General features: G+C 45.8%; 1 protein-coding gene across 1 annotated transcript in view; it reads left to right on the top strand.

The window, feature by feature from the left end:
- Positions 1 to 22,083, top strand: part of AHCYL2 (adenosylhomocysteinase like 2) — an 89,742-nt gene that overhangs the window by 34,350 nt on the left and 33,309 nt on the right. Inside the window, exon 2 of the mRNA XM_070946974.1 lies at positions 19,327 to 19,435. Coding sequence (XP_070803075.1) covers positions 19,327 to 19,435 — 109 coding nt within the window. The remainder of the gene's footprint in view (positions 1 to 19,326; positions 19,436 to 22,083) is intronic.

The following is a 22,083-nucleotide window of genomic DNA, read 5'->3' as shown; positions in this document are numbered from 1 at the left end:
TTATTTATTATTTATTTATTGGTTCGATTTATATGCCGCCCTTCTCCGGAGACTCAGGGCGGCTTACAGTGTTTTAAGCAATAGCCTTCATACTTTTGTATATACCTGCTTAGTAGGGCTTTCGGGCCCCCCCAAGCGGTGTTCTGTTTTATACAAAGTCAGCTTATTGCCCCCACAAACCGGGTCCTCATTTTACCTACCTCGGAAGGATGGAAGGCTGAGTCAGCCTTGAGCCTGGTGAGATTGGAACTCGCAATAATTGCAGGCAGCTGGTGTTACTTAACAGTGCTTTAGTCTGCTGCGCCACCAAGGCACAGTTAAACGTTAAAGAAACGTTAAAAGCCAATTTGCCTCCAGAAGTTGTGGGGTGCTCCAACATTGGAGGTTTTTAAGAAGAGACTGGACAGCCGTTTGTCTGAACTGGAAGACGTCCAAGGTCCCTTCCAACTCTGTTATTCAATGCAATCCTGGGTTGCGTGAACAGAGGGATAGAATCACGTGAAGGGTTAATACCACATTTTAATGCCTTGGTAAGGCCACACTTGGAATATTTCCATCCAGTTTTGGTCGCCACGATGTAAAACACGATGTGGAGACTCTGGAAAGAGTGCGGAGAAGAGCAACCAGGAGGATTAAGGGACTGGAGGCTCAAACATATGATGAACGGTTGCAGGAACTGGGGATGTCTAATAACAAGAAGGACTAAGGGTGAGATGATAGCAGTCTTCCAGTACTTGAGGGGCTGCCCCAAAGAAGAGAGGGGGGGGGTCAACTGATTTTTCAAAGCCCCAGAAGGCAGGAGAAGAAGAAACGGATGGAAACTGATCAAGGAGAGAAGCAACTTAGAATTAAGGAGAAATTTCCTGACAGTGAGAACAATTAACCAGTGGAACAGCTTGCCACCAGAAGTTATAGCTGCTCCAACACTGGAAGCTTTTAAGAAGAGCTTGGACAGCTGTTTGTCTGAAATGAGCAGGGTCCCTTCCAACTCTCTTATTATTATGCTCTTATTATAGAGCAGGGGGTCTCCAACCTTGGCAACTTTAACTCCCTGTGGACTTCAACTCCCAGAGTTCCCAAAGCTGGCTGAGGAATTCTGGGAGTTGAAGTCCAGAAGTCTTAAAGTTGCCCAGGTTGGAGACCCCTGTAGAAAGCGAGTTGTTGTTGCACTGGGAGAAAAATTGACATTTGGCCCTTTTTCCACACTGAAGACCGTTGGCAGCATCCCCACGGATAACGTGATCAAAATTCGGGAGACTTGGCAACCGACTCACATTTATGACGGTCAGTGGTTCACTTAACGACTGGAGCAAGGAAAGTCATAAAATGGGGCAAAACTCCCTTAACTGTTTCCCTTGGCAACATGTCGGGCTCCATGGTGGCTGTAAGTTGAGGACTGCCTGTATTTGCAGGTACTTCAGTCATAGCTGTGATGTCATTTCCCCCCCCCTCTTTTTTTTTTTTGGAGTCTCCATTCCTCACCTGGACGTCTTGAGGCAGGGAGTTCCTGAGGATGAATGCAGATGCAGAAATTTTAAATAAAGAAATATAAGTAAAAAAAAGCAACGTCTCATCCTGGCCCAAGGAGGAATGAATAATCTCCTTTTGTCTTTTGCGGAAAGTCAGCGCTTGTTTAAACATATCCAGATGCTCGTGATGTTTTGGAAAAATGCACACTGGCATTATCTAAACTCCCTTTTCTGACATTGTCAAGCCCAGTCATGTGCCCAGCTGGCATGCCAGCTCCCCGTTTCCCTGCGCCTGGCGGGCTGACTCAGGGCACCTTGTTATCTGGAGCCAATCTATGCAAATAAATGTGTTTTTTTTTTCCCTTTGGGTTTCCCGTATTTAGCCGGTTGCTTCATAGTGGCATAAATTAAGCAGAGTCTGTTGATTGCATTTCTCAAAGGGCCGCCTTTGATTGATGAGGTTAACTAGTTTGGGTCCTCCTCCTCCTCTTCCTCTTCCTCCTCCTCCTCCCTCCACAATCACCACTCCCTTCTAACACTGATGATGTTACCTTGTTGGGTCAAAAAATGTCTGCAGGAAAACCACTAAATTCAGAGAACACCAAGGACCCCACAGTCATTGTTCCTTTGCCGCCGCCTCCTCCTCCTCTTCCTCCTCCTCTTCCTCACCACTAACCGCCCTCCTGTTTTCCTAGCACTGATGATGTTACCTAGTTGGGTCATGAAATGTCTGCAGGAAAACCACTAAGTTCAGAGAACACCAAGGACCCCACAGTCCTTCCTCCTCCTCCTCCTCCCCACCGCCACTAACTCCACCCACCTCCACCCACCCCGCTTTCCTAGCCCTGATGATGCTACCTAGTTGGGTCATGAAATGTCTGCAGGAAAACCACCCAGCTCGAAGAGTACCAAGGACCCCTTCCTTTCAACCCTGAGCTACAAATATTCTCCTATATCGGTACTCGCAACCTGAGTTGTGCGTGAACTCCTGGCCAGTGGTTCATATGAGAGGCCGGTCGTCCTTTTGCAAGGAAGGCCAGAAATATCCAATGGCTGCCAGGAAGGTCGAAGGTCTGCCGTGGGGAAGATCAAATCTGGGGCATGTAGAAGAGCTTCAATGAGTCGTGGTTGAAGCAAACGTGAGCCCTCTTAACTCAAGGAACATCCTCTTCCAGCGGGCATTTGAACCCAGCAGGGCGGCTCAGTGGTTAGTGCTAGAGGCGCCATGTTGCTTTGCCTGGCGTACCAAACTTCTTTCTTTTTATAACGTTTATTTGGTACCAGGAGCTAAAGGTCCCCTATCAAGATTCGAGATTTGCCTTTTGTGAATTATCCCAGGAGCAGAAAAAGTGCAGCTAGTCCTCCACTTACGAGCGTAATGGAACCCTCCTACAGGCAATCCCCGACTTAACAACAGTTCCATTTAGTGACCGAAGTTACAACGGCACCGAAAAAAGGGGACCGATGACCGTTTTTCACATTTTTTTTTTATTGAAAAAGTTTTAAAACAAACACAATTTCCCCACAACCCTCCCTCCCAACCCCCCCTCCCCCTCCCCGACTTCCCAGAGCAGAACACAAGGTATTTCTATTGACCTTTAACAATAAACTAAATTGCATAACCAATCATTAAACTAACACCCCCTAAAAAAAAAAATCTTAACCCCCCATATATAAAATCCTATTTCTTAAACATAATACTTCTAATATCACTTACATAGCGCTTATACAAATAAAAGAGATCATTCATAAGCTATTTGATATTTTTTGGTCTGATACTTATTTTGTATATAATCAATCCATCTTCTCCAGTCCGTTTTTCACACTTAACGACCGTTGCACCATCCCCGTGATCAAAATCCAGACCCTTGGCAACTGACTCATACTTACGACAGTTGTAGTGTCCTGGGATCACATATTTCCCTTTTTGCGACCTCCTGACCAGCAGAGTCAACCGAGAAGCCGGATTCGCTTAACAGCTGCAGGACTAATTCCACCGCCGCAGTGACCCACTCAACAACGGTCCTAAAACGGGACAAAGCTCACTTAGCGCCTGTCTTCGCTTAGCAGCAGAAGCGCTGGGCTCCGTTTTGGTCGTAAGTCGAGGACTGCCTGCATGGCTTTGAAATGGTAAATATCAATCACCCCGTCCTGTGTTAAATGATTTCAGTCCCATATTGGAATTTAAAATTGTGCCACAGACGTATCCGGAGGCTCTTTCATAATGGCTGAATTTAAAATCATCTTTCACGTTGGAGGCCCATCAGCCACCCCGCCTCTTCGGCTCATTAGCAAGGGCTGGATTTGCTGCCAATATATCTTATAATATGGTGCCTGCCTGCCCTTTTTCCCCCCTTTGCCCTTCTTTTTTCCTCCAAAAAATCTCTGAAATTGAATTTTTCTTTGCTTTTTCTCCCTTCCTCCAGCGGCAGAAACGATTTGGGTGAACTTCGAGCGCCCTCTAGTGTCCACCTTATTTTCATGCCATAAATCAGTTATTTTAATTGGGCCTTCCTGTCTGAATTGGATCTTTTGTGGGTGTCAGATTGCCTAGATATGACTCGTACGGTAGTTCCTTCCGGAGAAACTTCAATAGCTGGAGACTTCCATTCTGCACTAACAATGTTTTTTTTTTTTTTTAAATTTTTGATTTATATGCCGCCCTTCTCCGGAGACTCAGGGCGGCTTACAGTGCGTTAAGCAATAGCCTTCATACTTTTGTATATTTTATACAAAGTCAGCTTATTGCCCCCACAAACTGGGTCCTCATTTAACCTACCTTAGAAAGGATGGAAGGCTGAGTCAACCTTGAGCCTGGCGAGATTCAAACTTACTTTAATTGCAGACAGCTGGTGTTAAATTACAGTGCTTAGTCTGCAGAGCTATCCAGGCTCCTGGATGTTAACAATGTTAACAAGCTTAACATTTAATAATGTTTAATATTTAAAGAAATGACTTCGGACCTTCCCAAATAGGCAACACCATCAGTGCTAGAAGGGAGGGGGGCTGTGGATTGGAGGAGGAGGAAGACTATGGGATCCTTGGCACTCTCTGAGCTTGGTTGTTTTCTTGCAGACGTTTCATTACCTAACTAGGTAACATCATCAGTGCTAGCGATATTACCCAATTTGGGTCATGAAGCTTCTGCAAGAAAACAGCCAAACTCAGAGACCACCCAGGACCCCTCATTTCAACCCTGAGCTACAAATATTTCCTTTAGATTCAAGAAACTGTGGACATCCTTTGAATCCTGCCATTTCTGATCTCTCAGTGTGCAGTGGTTAACAGAATAACCGAGTTTGGAGGGACCTTGGAGGTCTTCCAATCAGGGTGGATTTGATTTAAATCGACTTGATTTAAATCACGATTTAAATCACGATTTAAATCATGATTTAAATCACTAGTAAAAAAGCTAGTTTTTAATAATTTTTAAAGAGCAATTGTCATCTCTGCTACTCCTTTGACCCACTGTTGACTCACCGATAGTCCCAGTGTTGTAGAATATACAGCTTCATGCTACATAACTAAGCTCCATTTCATGCTGAATAAACTGAATTATTTATGTATCTTAAATAGAAAACTATCTTACGATAGATTTTTACCCCAAAAGTTTTTTATTAAAATAAATTCGATAAAAATAAAAAAAATCCGATTTAAATCAAAAAAATCCGATTTAAATAAAAAAAATCTGATTTTTTTTATTTTTTTAAAAAAAATCATTGATTTTTATCCACCCTGCTTCCAATCCAACCCCCTGTTCAAGCAGGAGATCCTATACCTGTGATGGTGAACCTATGTCGTGCGTGCCACAGGCGGCACGTGGAGCCATATCGATGGGCACGTGAGCTCAGCTCCAGCGCGCATGTGCGTGTCAGCCAGCTGATTTTCGGGCCTTCTGGGCCCACCAGAAGTAGGGAAACAGGCTGTTTCCTGCCTGCAGAGGGCCTGGGGGGGTGGGGAAGGCCTATTTTTTGCTCTCCCCAGGCTCTAGAGACTTTCTAGGAGCCTGGGGAGGGCGAAAACGGCCTTCCCTACCCCCCCTGAGGCCCTCTGGAGGCTAGAAACGGCCCGTTTGCCAACTTTTGGTGGGACTGGAAGGCCCGTTTTTTGCTCTCCCCAGGCTCCAGAGCCTCTCTGGGAGCCTGGGGAGACTCTGGAGCCTGGGGAGAGCAAAAAATGAGCCTACTGGGCGCACTGTGCCATCACGTGCCAAAAGTGGGGGGAGCTCAGTGGGTTCACGCGCGTATGAGTGGGGGCAGGGCACATATAATTATGGGTATGGGCACACGTGAAAACCCCTCCCCCACCGTGTTCCCCCTGATGGCAAAAAGGTTAGCAATCACTGTCCTATTTGTTCTGGACAAATGGCCGTCCAAATCTCTTCTGGAAAACCTCCAGTGTTCCAATCTCTTCTTAAAATCTTCCACTGGTTAATTGTTCTCGGTGTCAGGAAGTTTCTCCTTAATTCCAGGTTGCTTCTCACCTTGATGAGTTTCTTGTCCTTTGCAGAATAATAGCCTGAGCCACCCACCTACCCACCACCCTTCTTTGGGGCAGCCCCTCAGATAGGGGAACGCTGCCTTTTTGTGCCCAACCCAACAGAGGGAGCTGCAGATAAGCGAAAGAAAACATCTCAGAAACAAAACTCACAAGCGTCACGTCTCTCCAAAGTTAATTTTAAATACTTTGCGGCTGGCCCCGTGCCAGGCATCCTTGCTTGGCAGCCAGAAGTCCTGTCAGGCTTTTTTCCCTTTAGCTACACAAACTTGTGACGCTATGCGATACCAAAACTACACACGAGGAGACCTCTCTTTGGCAGGAACACCTCCTTGACTTTGGGTGATGTAATTTATTGGCTCTACAAAGGTTGGGAGTACCTGCTCCATGGAGTGAACAAACAGAGTACTCGTGTAGTAATTGCGAGTTAATTTCTTGGTCCTAAGAATTGGCGCAGAGGGCTTCCCTCAAAGTCTCTGCTTGAGTCCTGGACTCCGAAGCCTTAGTCAGACCGAGGACTTGCACCATAGACAAGCCAGGGTCCTTATGAGAGCCATCAACTCTTCGGTTGATTCCTTGAGAAGAGTTGGGAGTTCTGTTCGTCCTTGAGCAGCTTGGTAGAATCAAATCAAAGCCTCCTTAGAAACCCACCATTTCTCAAGTTGCTGGGATGGAGAAGTGGGAGAACACCGAAGGGACTTCTGCTTTCCACTTGCCAGACTGGATGGTGAGTTCAACTCCGTTTAGCTTCCATTAATAAGAAGGGGGGGGGGAAAGGAAACCTGGACATCCGTTGTGCGATACGTTTTAGCTTGGGTTTATTCTCTTTCCAGGGCTAAGGTTAACCTTAGTTGTCGAAACTTTTAGACTTCAAGACAAAACTGTAGCCATGAAAGAGAGCTGGGTGACTTTGGGTGAATTCACCAGGAGGCAGGGAGTTCTAGTCCTGACTTAGGCATGAAACGTAGCTGGGTGACGTTGGGCCAATCACCAGGAGACGGTGAGTTCTAGTTCCAGCTTAGTCATAAAAAACCAGCTGGGTGGCTTTGGGCCAATCACTAGGAGATGGGGAGTTCTAGTCCCGATTCAGGCAGGAAAGGCAGCTGAGTGACTTTGAACCGATCACCAGGAGACCGAGAGTTCTAGTTCCGCCTTAGGGATGAAAAACTGGCTGGGTGATTTGTGGGCCAGGCCTTCTCTCTCAATCAGCCCAATCCACCTCACAGGGTTGTTGTTGTTGTGGGGAAAATAGGATGGAAGTGTGTTGGATTTGTTCGCCACCTTGAGATATTTGTAAAAAAATGATAAAAGTGGTGTGATAGATAGATAGATAGATAGATACCGTGTTTCCCTGAAAATAAGACCGGGTTTTATATTAATTTTTGCTCCAAAAGATGCATTAGGGCTTATTTTCTGCTTATGTCTTATTTGGGGGGGGAATGCACCCATCTGGCTGGCAATCTTAACTGGGGCTTATTTTGGGGGTAAGGCTTATATTATGAGCATCCTGAAAAATCACGCTAGGGTTTATTTTCTAGTTGGGTCTTATTTTTGGGGACAACAGGGTAGATAGATAGATAGATAGATAGATAGATAGATAGATAGATAGATAGATAGATAGATGGGAGAGAGAGATGATAGAGGATAGATATGAAAGAGAAATGATAGAGATGATAGATAGTAGATAGATAAATAGATAAATAGAGATAGAGATAGATGAGAGAGAGAGATGATTGATAGATGATGAATGGATGGTGGGTAGGTAGATGGATGGATGATCAGATAGATAGATTAGAAAGAAAGAAAAGAAAGAGAGAGAGAGAGAGAGAGAAAGAAAGAAAGAAAGAAAGAAAGAAAGAAAGAAAGAAAGAAAGAAAGAAAGAAAGAAAAAAAAACAGGGACTTGTTAGCACTGAGCAAAAGGGCACATTTCGTGCCAAGGTTGCTTTCATCAGCTCAAACGCCCAAGGGTGGCACAAGGAATGTTGCACGCTGCTGTTGAGAGTTGGGTTGCACGCTCCTCATCCTGACCTCCATCGAGGAGCCAAACTCTTTTGCAAATGGATGCGCCTCAAAACGCCATTTTTCCCCCAGGGGTTTGGCTTCCCCTCGAATTGCCGTCGGAGAAGCATGAGCCACCTGGCTTGCTCAGCGTGGCAAGAGGAGGCCGGCCCCCTCCTCGGCATCAAAATCGGGGATGACGGCGTTGAGAATCCAAGCAACGGCAGTTGGGCGTAGAGCTGCCCTTTGGCTTTTCCCGTTGGTGGACCAGAGGTGGCCTCCAGATTTCTTGGTCCTTGACCTCGGCACATCTATTGAGCAGTTATGGCCTCTCAGTCTTCATAAGGGCAGATCATGGCCCAGAATTTGGCTTAACAGGATAATTTCCTGGCCCTTTTCCCTCTCTCTCTCTCTCTCTCTCTCTTTCTTTTTCTCTTTCTTTCTCTCTCTTCTCTCTCCACTCTTTCTTGTATCTCTCTTCTCTCCCTCTCCTCTCTCTCTGTGTATCCCTCTTTCTCTCTCTCTCTCTTTCTTTCTCTCTCTTTCTCTTTTTTCTCTCTATTTCTTTTTCTCTTTCTTTCTCTCTCTCTTCTCTCTCCACTCTTTCTTGTATCTCTCTTCTCTCCCTCTCCTCTCTCTCTGTGTATCTCTCTTTCTCTCTCTCTCTCTTTCTTTCTCTCTCTTTCTCTTTTTTCTCTCTATTTCTTTTTCTCTTTCTTTCTCTCTCTCTTCTCTCTCCACTCTTTCTTGTATCTCTCTTCTCTCTCTCTCCTCTCTCTCTGTGTATCTCTCTTTCTCTCTCTCTCTCTCTCTCTCTTTCTCTCTCTTTCTCTCTTTTTTCTCTCTATTTCTTTTTCTCTTTCTTTCTCTCTCTCTTCTCTCTCCACTCTTTCTTGTATCTCTCTTCTCTCCCTCTCCTCTCTCTCTGTGTATCTCTCTTTCTCTCTCTCTCTCTTTCTTTCTCTCTCTTTCTCTTTTTTCTCTCTATTTCTTTTTCTCTTTCTTTCTCTCTCTCTTCTCTCTCCACTCTTTCTTGTATCTCTCTTCTCTCCCTCTCCTCTCTCTCTGTGTATCTCTCTTTCTCTCTCTCTCTCTCTCTCTCTCTCTTTCTTTCTCTTTCTCTCTTTCTCTCTCTCTCTCTTTCTTTTTCTCTTTCTTTCTCTCTCTCCTCTCTCCACTCTTTCTTGTATCTCTCTTCTCTCCCTCTCCTCTCTCTCTGTGTATCTCTCTTTCTCTCTCTCTCTCTTTCTTTCTCTCTCTTTCTCTTTTTTCTCTCTATTTCTTTTTCTCTTTCTTTCTCTCTCTCTTCTCTCTCCACTCTTTCTTGTATCTCTCTTCTCTCCCTCTCCTCTCTCTCTGTGTATCTCTTTCTCTCTCTCTCTCTCTTTCTTTCTCTCTCTTTCTCTCTCTTTTTTCTCTCTATTTCTTTTTCTCTTTCTTTCTCTCTCTCTTCTCTCTCCACTCTTTCTTGTATCTCTCTTCTCTCCCTCTCCTCTCTCTCTGTGTATCTCTCTTTCTCTCTCTCTCTCTTTCTTTCTCTTTTTTCTCTCTATTTCTTTTTCTCTTTCTCTCTCTCTCTCTTCTCTCTCCACTCTTTCTTGTATCTCTCTTCTCTCCCTCTCCTCTCTCTCTGTGTAGCTCTCTTTTCTCTCTTCCTTTCTCTTTCTCTCTCTCTTTTTCTCTCTATTTTTTTCTCTTTCTCTCTCTTTCTCTCTTTCTTCTCTCTCCACTCTTTCTTGTATCTCTCTTCTCTCCCTCTCCTCTCTCTATGTGTATCTCTCTTTTCTCTCTCTCTTTCTCTTTTCTCTCTCTTCTGTGTTTCTCTTCTCTCCCTCTCCCTCTCCCTCTCCCTCTCCCTCTCTCTCTCTCTCTCTCTCCTAGTACTTCTTTGCTTCTAAATGGCCTTAAGGTGAATACGAAGGATAAAAAGGGCTTCCTTTTTAAGCCTTTCACCGTTCTTTTACAGAAGAACAGAGTCGGAAGGGACCTCAAGAGTTCTTCTAGCCCAACCTCCTGCTCAGGCAGGACATCCTATACCATTTCAGACAAATGGTTGTCTAATCTCTTTCTGAAAAACCTCCAGTGTTGGAGCACCCATAAAGTCAAGCCGTTCCAGTGTTTAATTGTTCTCACTGTCAGGAATAGAATCGTGCTATCAATCATAGGGCCGAAGGGGACCTCAAAGGTCTTCTAGTCCAACCCCCTGTTCAAGCAGAAGATCCATTCTGGACAAATAGCTATCCAACTTCTTCCTGAAAGCCTCCAGTGATGGAGCACCCACAACTTCTGGTGGCAAGTCGTTCCACCGTTGAATTATTCTCACTGTCAGGAAATTTCTCCTTAGTTCTAAGTTGCTTCTCTCCTTGATCAGTTTCCATCCGCTGCTTCTTCTCCTGCCTTCTGGTGCTTTGGAGAATAAGTTGACCTCCTTTGGGGCAGCCCCTCAAATATTGGAAGATGCTATCATGTCCCCCCTAGTCCTTCTCTTCATTAAACTAGACATCCCCAATTTCCTGCAACCATTTTTCATATATTTGAGCCTCCAGTCCCCTAATCCTCTTTGTTGCTCTTCTCTGCACCCTTTCCAAAGTCTTGAACCCCTCCATCCCATGCATCTGAAGCAGGAATGTCCCCAGGCCCCCTTCTGCATTATTCTAGACATACACACACACACAGACACAAACGCACATAACGCTCCAGAGATGCCCCTCTCTTGTTGCATTAAGATCGGGGCGTACAGATTTCACAAAACTTTTTAACCACTGCCTTCTTCCCACGTCTTGCCTGCCTGTTCAGAGCCGACCGAAATAACCCTCGCTGCCTGCTTTTTATTTTTAGAAGTCCCAAACCTTTGATTATCGCCCTCGAAAAAAAATTGGGAGAGGGAATCCGGGATTTTTGAGGTTGAGAGCTCTGATTTCTTGCAAGAGGATACCAACTTGGCAAGCGATCGTGAAATAGTTCAGGCTGGAATTTCTGTTTTTCTCCAGAATTGCAATCGATCTTAAGAGCAATTTATTGACCCGTTATTTCCTTTGTATTGTTCGCATAATCTCTTTTTTATTTTCCCCCTGGTTGAAATGAGCAAGAACCCTCGGCATAGAAGTAGTCCTCGACTTAGGACCACAATTGAGCCCAAACTTTAGGTTGCTAAGTGAAACACGGATTGAGCCAGCTTTCTCGCTATAGTTGTTAAGTGAGTTGTTGCAGTTGGTAAGTTAGTGACACGGTTGTTAAGTAAATCTGGTTTTCCCGTTGATTTTCCTTGTCAGGAAGTCACCAAAGAGGGGATCACATGACCCCTGGGACACACTGCGACTGTCATAAATATGAATCATTTGCCCAGCTTCTGAATATTGATCATGGGACCCCTGGGATGCTGCAGTGGTCATTAAGTGTGAAAAATGGCCATTTTTTGCAGTGCTGTTGTCTCTTTGAACGGTCGCTAAGCGAGCCGCCGTAAGTCAAGGACTACCTGTACATTGTCGGCATGATCCAAGGTGACATTTGATACTGAGGTTGTTTCGCTTATACTTTTCTGACCTTCTTTTTCCTCTCTCTGAATAATTCCCTTTTTTTTATAAATGCATTTTTTAAATTAGTGGCTCCCTACCTAATCTTAAGTGATTACTTTGGCCAAATAAAGGGGCTCATTTTTTTTTTATAGCAACCTCTTTTATTTTACTCAATCAACGACCGTAATTGTTCGGTCACTATTAGAGTTTTGCAGAAAGTTTTCCTTAAGTTCTCGGAGCAAAAGGTAGGATTTCTATATTTACTAGAAAATTGTCCTTCGAGATTCGTAAGTGGTTTAAAGACCCGTTTTTAATCCTCGCCTAAAACCTGCCCTAAGACCAGTTAATTAAAAGAAGGCAGATTAGTTTTGTGGAGTAATCTGCAGAATAATTAGCTATTAAAACAGCCATTAAATTAGATCTGCTTTTTTAATTAACACGTCAATGGCTAATCTGTCATGCCTTATAATCATATCTTGACCATCACGGGGTTGTGGAAATGACCTTGGGAGCGGTCAGATAAAAGGCAGCTGAGCCCTTAGAAGGAAGGTGGGCCGGGCAAGAAAAAGACCCTCTCTGGTTTCTCTGACTGTACAGGCTTCCTCGACATATAACCAGAATGGAGCCCAACATTTACGTTGCTAAGTGAGACATCAGTTAAGTGAATTTCACTCCATTGTTATGACTTTTCTCGCCACAGTTATTAAGCGAATCACTGCAGTTATTAAGTTAATGATCCCATCGTTAACCTAATCTGGCTTCACCATTTCCCAGAGAAGAGAGAGAGAGAAGAGGGAAAGAGAAAAGAAAGGAGAGAAAGAGAGAGAAAAGAAAGGAGAGAGAGAAGAGGGAAAGAGAAGAGAAAGAGAGAAGAGGAAAAGATGAAAGAGGAGAGAGAGAGGAGGGAAAGAGAGAGAAGAGGGAAAGAGAAAAGAAAGAGAAAAGAAAGGAGAGAGAGAGAAGAGGGAAAGAAAGGAAAGGAGAAAGAGAGAAAGAAAAAGAGAGAAAGAGAGAGAAAAGAAAGGAAAGAGAGAAGAGGGAAAGAGAAAAGAAAGGACAGAGAGAAGAGGGGGAGAGGGAGAGAGAGAGAGAGAGAGAGTCTTTTCTGTGCCAGCCAATGCCTGAGTAATTCCTTCATGCACGATCAGATTAATGGGTGGCCGGACAAATTGAGATTGCTTATTATCTGAAAATCATTAATGATGTCCTTGGGCAAAATTCAGCGTTACAGCCCGTAAAATAATAATTGTAAGTTCACCCAAGAACGTAAGTCCCAGATAGAAAAGCGAGAGTCTGCCAGCCCTTCGGTTGGAAAAAATGGTAGCTCCGAAGGTCAGGAACAGAGGGAAAGAACAAAGGAAGCCCTCCTTCAGATCCCTTCCGAATAAAATAAAAGGAGAATGAAATAATTATTCTATCAGCCGCTCAGAAAAGTCACAAAAGGTAAGGTCAAGATAAAGGAGTCCCTGACGAAAGGGTTGGCCAACTAATCTCTGATAGGCTGTGAGAGTGCTGTGGGCGTAAAGGTCTGTAACACAGCTGTCCAGGTGTGCCTTTGATAGAGAGTAATCAGTGGAGTTCAAAGTCTCTGACCTTGGTGGTTTTCTTGCAGACGTTTCATGACCCAACTAGGTAACCTCATCAGTGCTGGAAGGAAGGGGGGGAAACTTCTACAGCTGCTGATGTTTCCTAGTTGGATCACGAAATGTGTGCAAGAAAACCACCAAGGACCCACAGCCTTTCCTTCCTTCCTTCCCTCACTTTTTCCTTCCTTCCATCCTCCCTCTCTCTTTCTCCTTCCTTCCTTCCTTCCTTCCTTCCTTCCTTCCTTCCTTCCTTCCTTCCTTCCTTCCCTCCCTCCCTCCCTCTTATTCCCATCTATCTCCTTCCTTCCTTCCATCCTCCCACCCTCCCTCCCTCTCTTTCTCCTTCCTTCCTTCCTTCCTTCCTTCCTTCCTTCCTTCCTTCCTTCCTTCCTTCCCTCCCTCCCTTCCTTCCATCCTCCCTCCCTCTCTCTTTTTCTCTCCTTCCTTCCTTCCTTCCTTCCTTCCCTCCCTCCCTCCCTCCCTCCCTCCCTCTTATTCCCATCTATCTCCTTCCATCCTCCCACCCTCCCTCCCTCTCTTTCTCCTTCCTTCCTTCCTTCCTTCCTTCCTTCCTTCCTTCCTTCCTTCCCTCCCTTCCTTCCATCCTCCCTCCCTCTCTCTTTCTCCTTCCTTCCTTCCACAAATTCCACTCCCTTCTAGCACAGATGATGTTCCCTAGTACAGCCATGAAACGTTTGCAAGAAAGCCACCAAGCTGAGAGACCACCAAGGACCCCCACAGCCCTCCCTCCCTCCACTCCACTCCACAAATCCCTCTCCCTTTCAGCCCTGATGATGTTCCCTAGTGCAATCCTACAACGTCCGGCCAAAAACCCAGCCGGCTCAGAGAGCACCAAGGACCCCCCACAGTTCAATCCCGAGCTACAAATATTCTCTTCTAAACTAATCAATCTCCCCAAAATGGATAATTAGTGGTTAATGATTCTTTATTAAACGTTTCCATGTGAAGACCAGGCAGCTATCTATCTAGGGCAGGGGTCTCCAACCTTGGCAACTTTAAGACTTGTGGACTTTGCTGGCTGAGGAATTCTGGGAGTTGAAGTTCACAAGTCTTAACGTTGCCAAGGTTGGAGACCCCTGATCTAGGGTACCTTTAATTTGGATGTTCGCCAAACCTAAAGACTCCAGGAGTGGGCTTCACATACCGTAACAACCTGTACGCCCAGCATCGAAAATGTGCATGCGCACCATCCACACATGCGTGTCACAAAACACAGCGATATTGGACGGGATTGCACCCGGGTGGCTACTACCGGTTCGCCTGAACCGATCTGAACCGGCTGAATCCCAACTCTGAAAGAATCCTCCTAACTTGGGTTTAACTAAAAAGACTTCACATCTTTTGCGAACCACGAAAAGTTTTATCTATTATCTCATGCGGCCGAGCAAGAGACATCACGATGCCCTGGCCGTCGGAAGCGTGTGCCTCGAAGATCACGCCCGGGGATGGATGTGGTGTTGGAGAACGCTCAAGAACTTGAAGAGTTAAACCTGTTAGTAGTGTTAATCCTCTCAAGACTCCCACTCATGTGACAGGCTTAGTCTGGAATCCTAACCCTCTTACTAAATCCTTCAAAGTCTTGGCACCAAGTCCGTCTGGTATGTGCAGTGAAACTCCTCGGGGGAGAAATTGGGGTGGACACTTTGTTTAGAGTCGATGGTGAGCCCACTTTGGCACGCTACGGAAAGTCTGACAGTCCAGAAATAATGAGCTAACCATCCTCTGCTACCATCGATCCAGGCAATTACCCCAGGAAGGTAACGGGGCTAATTGCCTCTGACACACTTGGAGGTGGCCAAAGCTTTCCTTTCATAGTCCAGGCCTCCTGTTGGTCTAAGGCAGGGTTGTCCAACCTTGGTGACTTGAAGACTTGTGGACCTCAACTCCCAGAATTCCTAGCCGGCTGGGGAATTCTGGGAGTTGAAGTCCACAAGTCTTCAAACCACCCAGGTTAGACACTCCTGGTCTAAGGCCACGTTTCTCAATCTCGGTAGTTTGAAGATGGGTGGACTTCAGCTCCCAGAATTCCTAGCTGGCTGGGGAGTTCTGGGAGTTGAAGTCCAGAAGTCTTCACGTTGGTCTAAGGCAATTTTTCTCAACCTTGGCAATTTGAAGATGGGTGGACTTCAACTCCCAGAATTCCTAGCTGCCTGGGGAATTCTGGGAGTTGAAGTCGACACAGCTTCAGGCCAACACGGTTGAGAAACATTGGTCCAGAGAGTCAGCCAACAGGTCATTAAATGCAGCCATTGTTTTGAGACCCCCAGTTTGGAAAAATTAGCAAGCAATATATTTGGGACATTTCCAGGCCAATCCAATCTGTTAACAATTCCGGTGCTTACAAAATAAAATGCACATACCAAGAGGACTGCAGGAAGGACCAGTCAAGAGATGATGATCAGCAAGCAGAGACTCATAGACAGTCCTTGACTTACGACAGTTCATTTAGTGACCATTCCAAGTTACAACGGCACTGAAAAAAAGGGGACTTGGGGCCGTTTTTCACAGTTACAACCTTTGTCGCATCCCCCTGATCTTGGCAATTGGTTCATAGTTAACGACCGTTGCCGTGTCCCAAGCTCCCGCGATCCCCTTTTGCGACCTTCTCACAAGCAAAGTCAACGGGGAAGCCGGACTCACTTAACAACCAAGTTACTAAACTTATCAACTGCCGTGATTCACTTAACCATGAAAAAAACGGAGCCAAACTCACTTAACAAATGAACGAATCTCATTTGAACAAACAGAAATTTGGGACTCCGTTTTGGTCGTAAGTCGAGAACTACTTGTATGTCTTAAAAAACCGAAGCGGGCTAAAGTTATTACGAGGTTGAAGTGGGCTCCATCCGGTCACCCAGGAGGAAATCCAACTGATTCTAGGTTTTGTTTCGTATTTTTGGCAAGAGAAGTTAACCAGCTGCAGAAGCACCCAAAATCTCACCCTTGCTCTAAAGCAGAGCAAGATTTTTGAAATGCGGTGGGCGGGTGGGAAGCAGCTCTCTTCAATTTTGGTTAATAATAAATGCCTTTATTGTTTCAGCGTCTTGCTAGTTCAACTTTCCCCCAACGGCCTCCTGTTAGAAGGGAGGATGGTGTTGGGGAGGGGGGGGGGAAGAGAGAGAGAGAAATTTGAAATTTAAAAGGTGCCTAATTACCGAGTTAATCATAGCAGGCAGGGGGGAGAAAAATATAGAAATAAGCTATTGTTAAGGCATGTACGAGGCAGGCCGTTTTAGAAACCGGAGTTTAATGATGCAGCAGTGGTAAAATGAAAATTAAAAGAAGGAGGAATGGGCCGGGGACGATGGAATAGGCGGTGCGGTTTGGTTTGCTAAGGACGGGTGCCTCTTCTAACATTGGTTCTCCGACCACGAAATGGAAACCTGGAAAGAAGGTGGAAACCACCAGGTGCTCTATACCTTGGTCTCACCCTTCCCCTCCCCTCCCCTCCCATTTCACCCCCCCCCTTCCCAAGCAAAGAGGTGAAACCAGAGTAGGCAGGATTTCCACTGGAGGGAAGGTATAAAGGGATGGGCATCTGCTCAGGTGCTGCCTCTGAGAGGGCATCCGGACACGGCACCCTGTCTGGCCCGAAGATGACCACTGCGAACGGGCCCTCGGGGATTAAAGGCAAGGTGAGGGAATTTCATAGCATCCTGGGGAGCTTAGAGGTCTTCTAGTCCACCCCCCTGTCCAAGGCAGGAGTCCTTTATACCATCGTGGACAAACGCTTGTCCAATCTTTTCTTAAAAGACCTCCTGTTCTGAGCCAGCTCCCCAAACACGACAAACCCTCTGAAGTTAACTCAAAGATTCCTTTACTAGCAGCCCCGGCAAAAAGTTTCTTTCTCAAGCTAACAAGTCTGTCCATCCGGAAGATGGATAGTTGTCCGCCACATCTATTCATCTCCGCCCCCTGCCTTTTATCCCCAGAGCCAGGGTGGGGCTTCGCTAGCAGCGGTAGCTCTTCCGTCCCAAGGACCGGCCCATAGATTTCCACTGCTCTCCTCTCCTCTGCCTTCTGTGCATCAGGCACTGGACCCAGCTGCTCCTCTTCCTCCTCATCAGCCACCTCTAGACCTGGGGACTGTTGACTCTCCATCGGAGGGCTGAGGGACAGCCCAGGCTACTCCTCCGTCTCTCTCTCTGAGAGCTCCATTTCTTCTTCCCCCTCGGAGCTCTCAGGTTGCCTTGATGCTGACCCTGACTCCCAGGCCATCTTCTCCTCTTCCTCCTCTGATTCGGCTGCTGGAGGATCCGGCAGCAGACAGGCCACAGACCTCCACTGATGGAGCAACCACAACTCCAGGAGGCAAACTATCCCGTTGATTAATCCAATCTCCATCTCAGGAAATTCCACCTTAGTTTCCAGGTTGGATGTCTGTGGAGATCCTGGCTCATCCAGGTCATCATCATCTTCATCATCATCATCATTCTAGCTGTAGTCTATTCACTGCAGGAGGAAGGCCTCTTCCATTTGCTTCCAACGCATGAGGTCCTGAGCTTTCCTTTGTCAACTGGGCCCACCATACTCGCTGATGGCGTCGCTCCATCTTGTTTTAGGTCTCTTTCGTGGATGCTTTGGATCCAGTGGGATCCATTCTACGACTGCCTCTGTCCACCTGCCATCCGTTCTTTTTGCTATGCGATCAGCCTGTTTCTGTTGCAGTTATTTTACTTTCTTCTTCTTCTTCTTCTTCTTCTTCTTCTTCTTCTTCTTCTTCTTCTTCTTCTTCTTCTTCTTCTTCTTCTTCTTCTTCTTCTCCTTCTCCTTCTCCTTCTCCTTCTCCTCCTCCTCCTCCTCCTCCTCCTCCTCTCTTCTCCTCCTCCTCCTCTCTTCTCCTTCTCCTCCTCCTCTTTTCTCCTTCTCCTCCTCCTCTTCCTCAGCGTATTCTTGCAGGTGCAGGGTCCGCTTTTCGTATCATTGAACGCCATTTTGCACGGTCAGCTGCGTCTCCAGAGCGCAGGTCTGCGGCTTGCCTATCTTTGTCGATGGTGTCTCACCATCTCTGTTTTGGACACCCGCGAGGTCGCCAGCCATTGGACTTCTACTTGGTAGGCGATCTTGGCCACGGTGGAAGGTGCTGCTCTCTGGATGTGTCCATACCAGCAGAGTCGGCCTCCTCTCTCATCTTCTCTATAATTGGTGCCACATCAAAATTGTTGTCGAACGGTGTCATTCGTGATGAGGTCAGGAAGGGAGGTGCCCGATATCCAACGGGGCCTTCTCATTTCCATGGCATGGAGAGAGCTTCTGGCCCCTGTTGTTGTTGCTGTCCAGCATTCAGTGCCATACAGTGCCACGGGGTGGATGGTTGTCTTGTAAATCTTAGATTTAAGACGGGTTGGCCTTCGTCTGTCCCATAACACACCAGTGAGTTCTCGCCAGCACATCCAGGCTGCATTCACCCTTACTGGCACCTCGCCACTACCTTTGAGGTGGGCTCCCAGATACCGAAAAATGCCCACCTTCTTTAGGTTTCCTCCCTTTGAGTTGAAGCATTCCAGGGGTGGTTTTACTTTCTTGATGGCATCCTATATTTTCGTTTGTTCCCTAATCCACGTGTGGGTCTTTCTACCTTGTCTTATGATGCCAAGTGTGGATCTCTCCGTGGACCTTTGCACCCCTGGTAGCTTTCGTGTCGATGGCGAGCTTCGTGTCCATGTTTCGCCAGCATATTTGAGCACGTAGCACACACGGATCCAAAATTTTTCTCTCTGGGCATTGTAGGGGGAGGTTGTTCTTGAAAATTAAGCTTAACTTGGCTGCCAACCACATCTAACCCGCCGTTCAATTTCCTTTTTTTTTTGTATCCCCTTCCATTGAGATCTGTTGGCCAAGGTATTTATATCTAGTTCTTCTCCAGACATAAAACACTTTTCTTTCTTTGCTGAATTGATTAAACGTAACCTGGCTCTTTCCTCGGGTTTATTTTTAAGCCAAAATGGTTCTTTGTTCATTTGCTACATGTGTCTTTGTCGCTCTTCTGGGTCTTGTGAGAAGAGAAGAGCATCGTCTGCAAATCCTAAGTGGTTTCATGGTTGTCCCACTAGCTGCTTTTTCCAAAAGGCCATATAATATTAATATTGACCTGGGAGACGTCGTGAAGCTGTTGGGTTACTTTGAGAAGTCTTCTGGTTGAAGGTGCGGCGGAGCAGAAGGCTGTTTTCTGTTAGATCTGAATTCTTCTTTCTGTCCACCCTTTGCTAAATCTGGATTTCTCTTTTTTTTTTTATAGATCCAGTTTGCTGACCAAAAGCAAGAATTCAACAAGCGTCCCACAAAGATCGGCCGCCGTTCGCTATCCCGCTCCATCTCTCAATCATCGACCGACAGCTACAGCTCTGGTAGGTGCTTCTAAGAGAGGTTTTCAGAAAAAAAAAACATTTGGGAAATGAGCCTCTGCCATTCTTCCCTCCCCGATTATTACATGAAATTCCCTGCCAGGGATGCAGGGAAGGAGTCGGACTGGTGTTTTGCAAAGTTCGCAACAGGCAGAGAGGGTGGAATGGAACCTCTCTGTCAAGAGGCAGCCTACCACCGAACACTCCCTGATGGGAAGCAAAGCAGGACGGAGCAAATGCCTTCAGGGGCAGCTTGGGTCGGAACCAATTTGGTTTCCATCACCATTGACATCAAGAAGGCTTAAGGTGAATGGTTTAACTCATTATTTATTTCCTTCATCAGGGAGATCCTGTAATAGTCATTCCCAGTGAAATGAGCGGTATACACCACCCAGGGTCCCTCTGTGAGGGAAATGGGACGCTTTAAGATGGGAGCGGAAGGCAGGCAGATCTAAGGACAGAGAGATGGATGGACAGAGGAAGGAAGGAAGGATGGAGAGATGAGAGATTAGATAGATAGATAGATAGATAGATAGATAGATAGATAGATAGATAGATATTGAGAGAGAAAGAGAAATAGAGACATGGATGGATGGAGAGATGGAGAGATGAGAGATTAGATAGATAGATAGATAGAGAGAGAGAGAGAGATGGATGGGTGGAAGGATGGAGAGATGGATGGATGGAGAGATGAGAGATTAGATAGATGATAGATAGATAGATAGATAGATAGATAGATAGATAGATAGATAGATGATATAGATTGAGAGAGAGAGAGAAATAGAGATGGATGGGTGGAAGGATGGAGAGATGGATGGATGGAGAGATGGATGGATGGAGAGATGAGAGATTAGATAGATGATAGATAGATAGATATAGATTGAGAGAGAGAAAGAGAAATAGAGAAATAGAGATGGGTGGGTGGGTGGGTGGGTGGACAGACAGACAGACAGACAGACAAATGGATAGATAGAGGATAGAGCCGTGATGGCGAACCTATGGCACGCGTGCCAGAAGTGGCACGCAGAGCCATCTCTCTGGGCACGCCAGCCATTTCCCGTTACTCTTCTGGGTTCCGGCACTCACATGCTGGCCTTCGCGCGTGGGAGCACTGGAAACCAGAAGACCAGGCGACCGGCGCATATGTGTGCGCTGGAAATCGGAGGCTCAGCTGCTCTTCCAGTTTCCGGCGCTCCTCTGTGCGTGTGCGCGCGTGCTCCCATTTCAGCACTCTGTGCCGAAAAGGTTCACCAACACTGTGATAGAGGGACAGACAGAGAGACAGATATGGAGGCCTAGGCAGGCAGAATAATCTTTGACAGTATGTGTCATATAATGCTGTTGTTGGAGCCAGAATGGTCTAGGATCCATTTTCATCCTCCCCACCCCCCAAAATACAGCTATGATAAGAAGGCTTAAATAGAAAAGCTGTTCTTTTCATTCTTTTTGCCTGCCTGCAGCGTGCCACACGGTCCTACTGCCAAAGCCCTCTGCCTGCTGGCATCGGAGAACACGAGGAAGCGTCTCTAGCAACCCCCTTCCCCACTGCTGTGCCATTGCAAACCTTGGGGGGGCAGGAGGGAGGGGTCCTAAGAGGACTGGAGGGTGAGGACGATGTTATTAAAAGATCCCAATAAAAAAAACCCAAAGAGGAAACAAGCAATAAATCTTACTTTAAGATTCAGAGGTTTATTCATGAGCAATTTGGAACACGAGCAGCCAACATAGCAATGCAATTCCACAACCCATTATTAAATAGGTTCCAATGTCGCCTAGCAGGTCCTACAAGGACTGCTATCGGGCAAAGGACACCGTTCTCATCTCAGGCCACACTTCTTATACCTTTTTTCTTTTTTTTTACTGACATACGCATTCCATAATTTCACTTCCTTGTTCTTTCTTACATTCTTACTGTCCATCACTGTCTGCAAGCAAACACCTGTGTGTACATCTCAAACCTCTATCCATTGTCTATTTTCAGTTCCTTATTTCTCACAGTTTCAATGTTCTGATTCCAAATTTATCTCAAAACCATGTACTTTGCAGAAAATGCAGCACATTAGAAATATGTCCGGTACATTTTGCAGTTATGTTAGTTTAAAACTTCGGTTCAGTGAGGCCTGCAAGTCCACTCCTAGGCCTTACTCCCTGCAACTTTCCAGTGGAAATAATAATAATAATAATAATAATAATAATAATAATAATAATAATAATAATAATAATAATAATAATTGTGGGACTTTAGGATTCAGACTGACAGGCACTTGGTCCACAACACACCTGACATAACAATAGTTGAAAAGAAAAAAGTATGGTTCATTGACATTGCAATACCTGGTGATGCACGAATTGAAGATAGGCAGCAAGAAAAAATCACAAAGTACCGGGACTTACAAATTGAAGTTGAGCGACTGTGGAAAAAGAAACCGTGTGTTGTCCCGATTGTAATTGGAGCCCTTGGAGCAATACCCAAAGGGCTACCCCGCTATTTAGAAATTCTAAATTTGCCAGACTTGAACATTTTGACTCTCCAAAAAACCACCTTACTCGGAACAGCTTACATCCTCCGACGATACCTTAACAGTTCCTAGGTCCTTGGTTAGGACTCGAGCTGCTCAGCTATTAACCAGCCTCAAAGGCTGTGAATCTCA

This window comes from Pituophis catenifer, unplaced genomic scaffold (assembly GCF_029215685.1).
Source record: "Pituophis catenifer annectens isolate HBS135680 unplaced genomic scaffold, rPitCat1.0.hap2 SCAF_7, whole genome shotgun sequence".
Taxonomy (NCBI): Eukaryota; Metazoa; Chordata; class Lepidosauria; order Squamata; family Colubridae; genus Pituophis; species Pituophis catenifer.
Note: the sequence above shows the minus strand (reverse complement) of the source record. Positions and strands in the feature narration are given on the sequence as shown.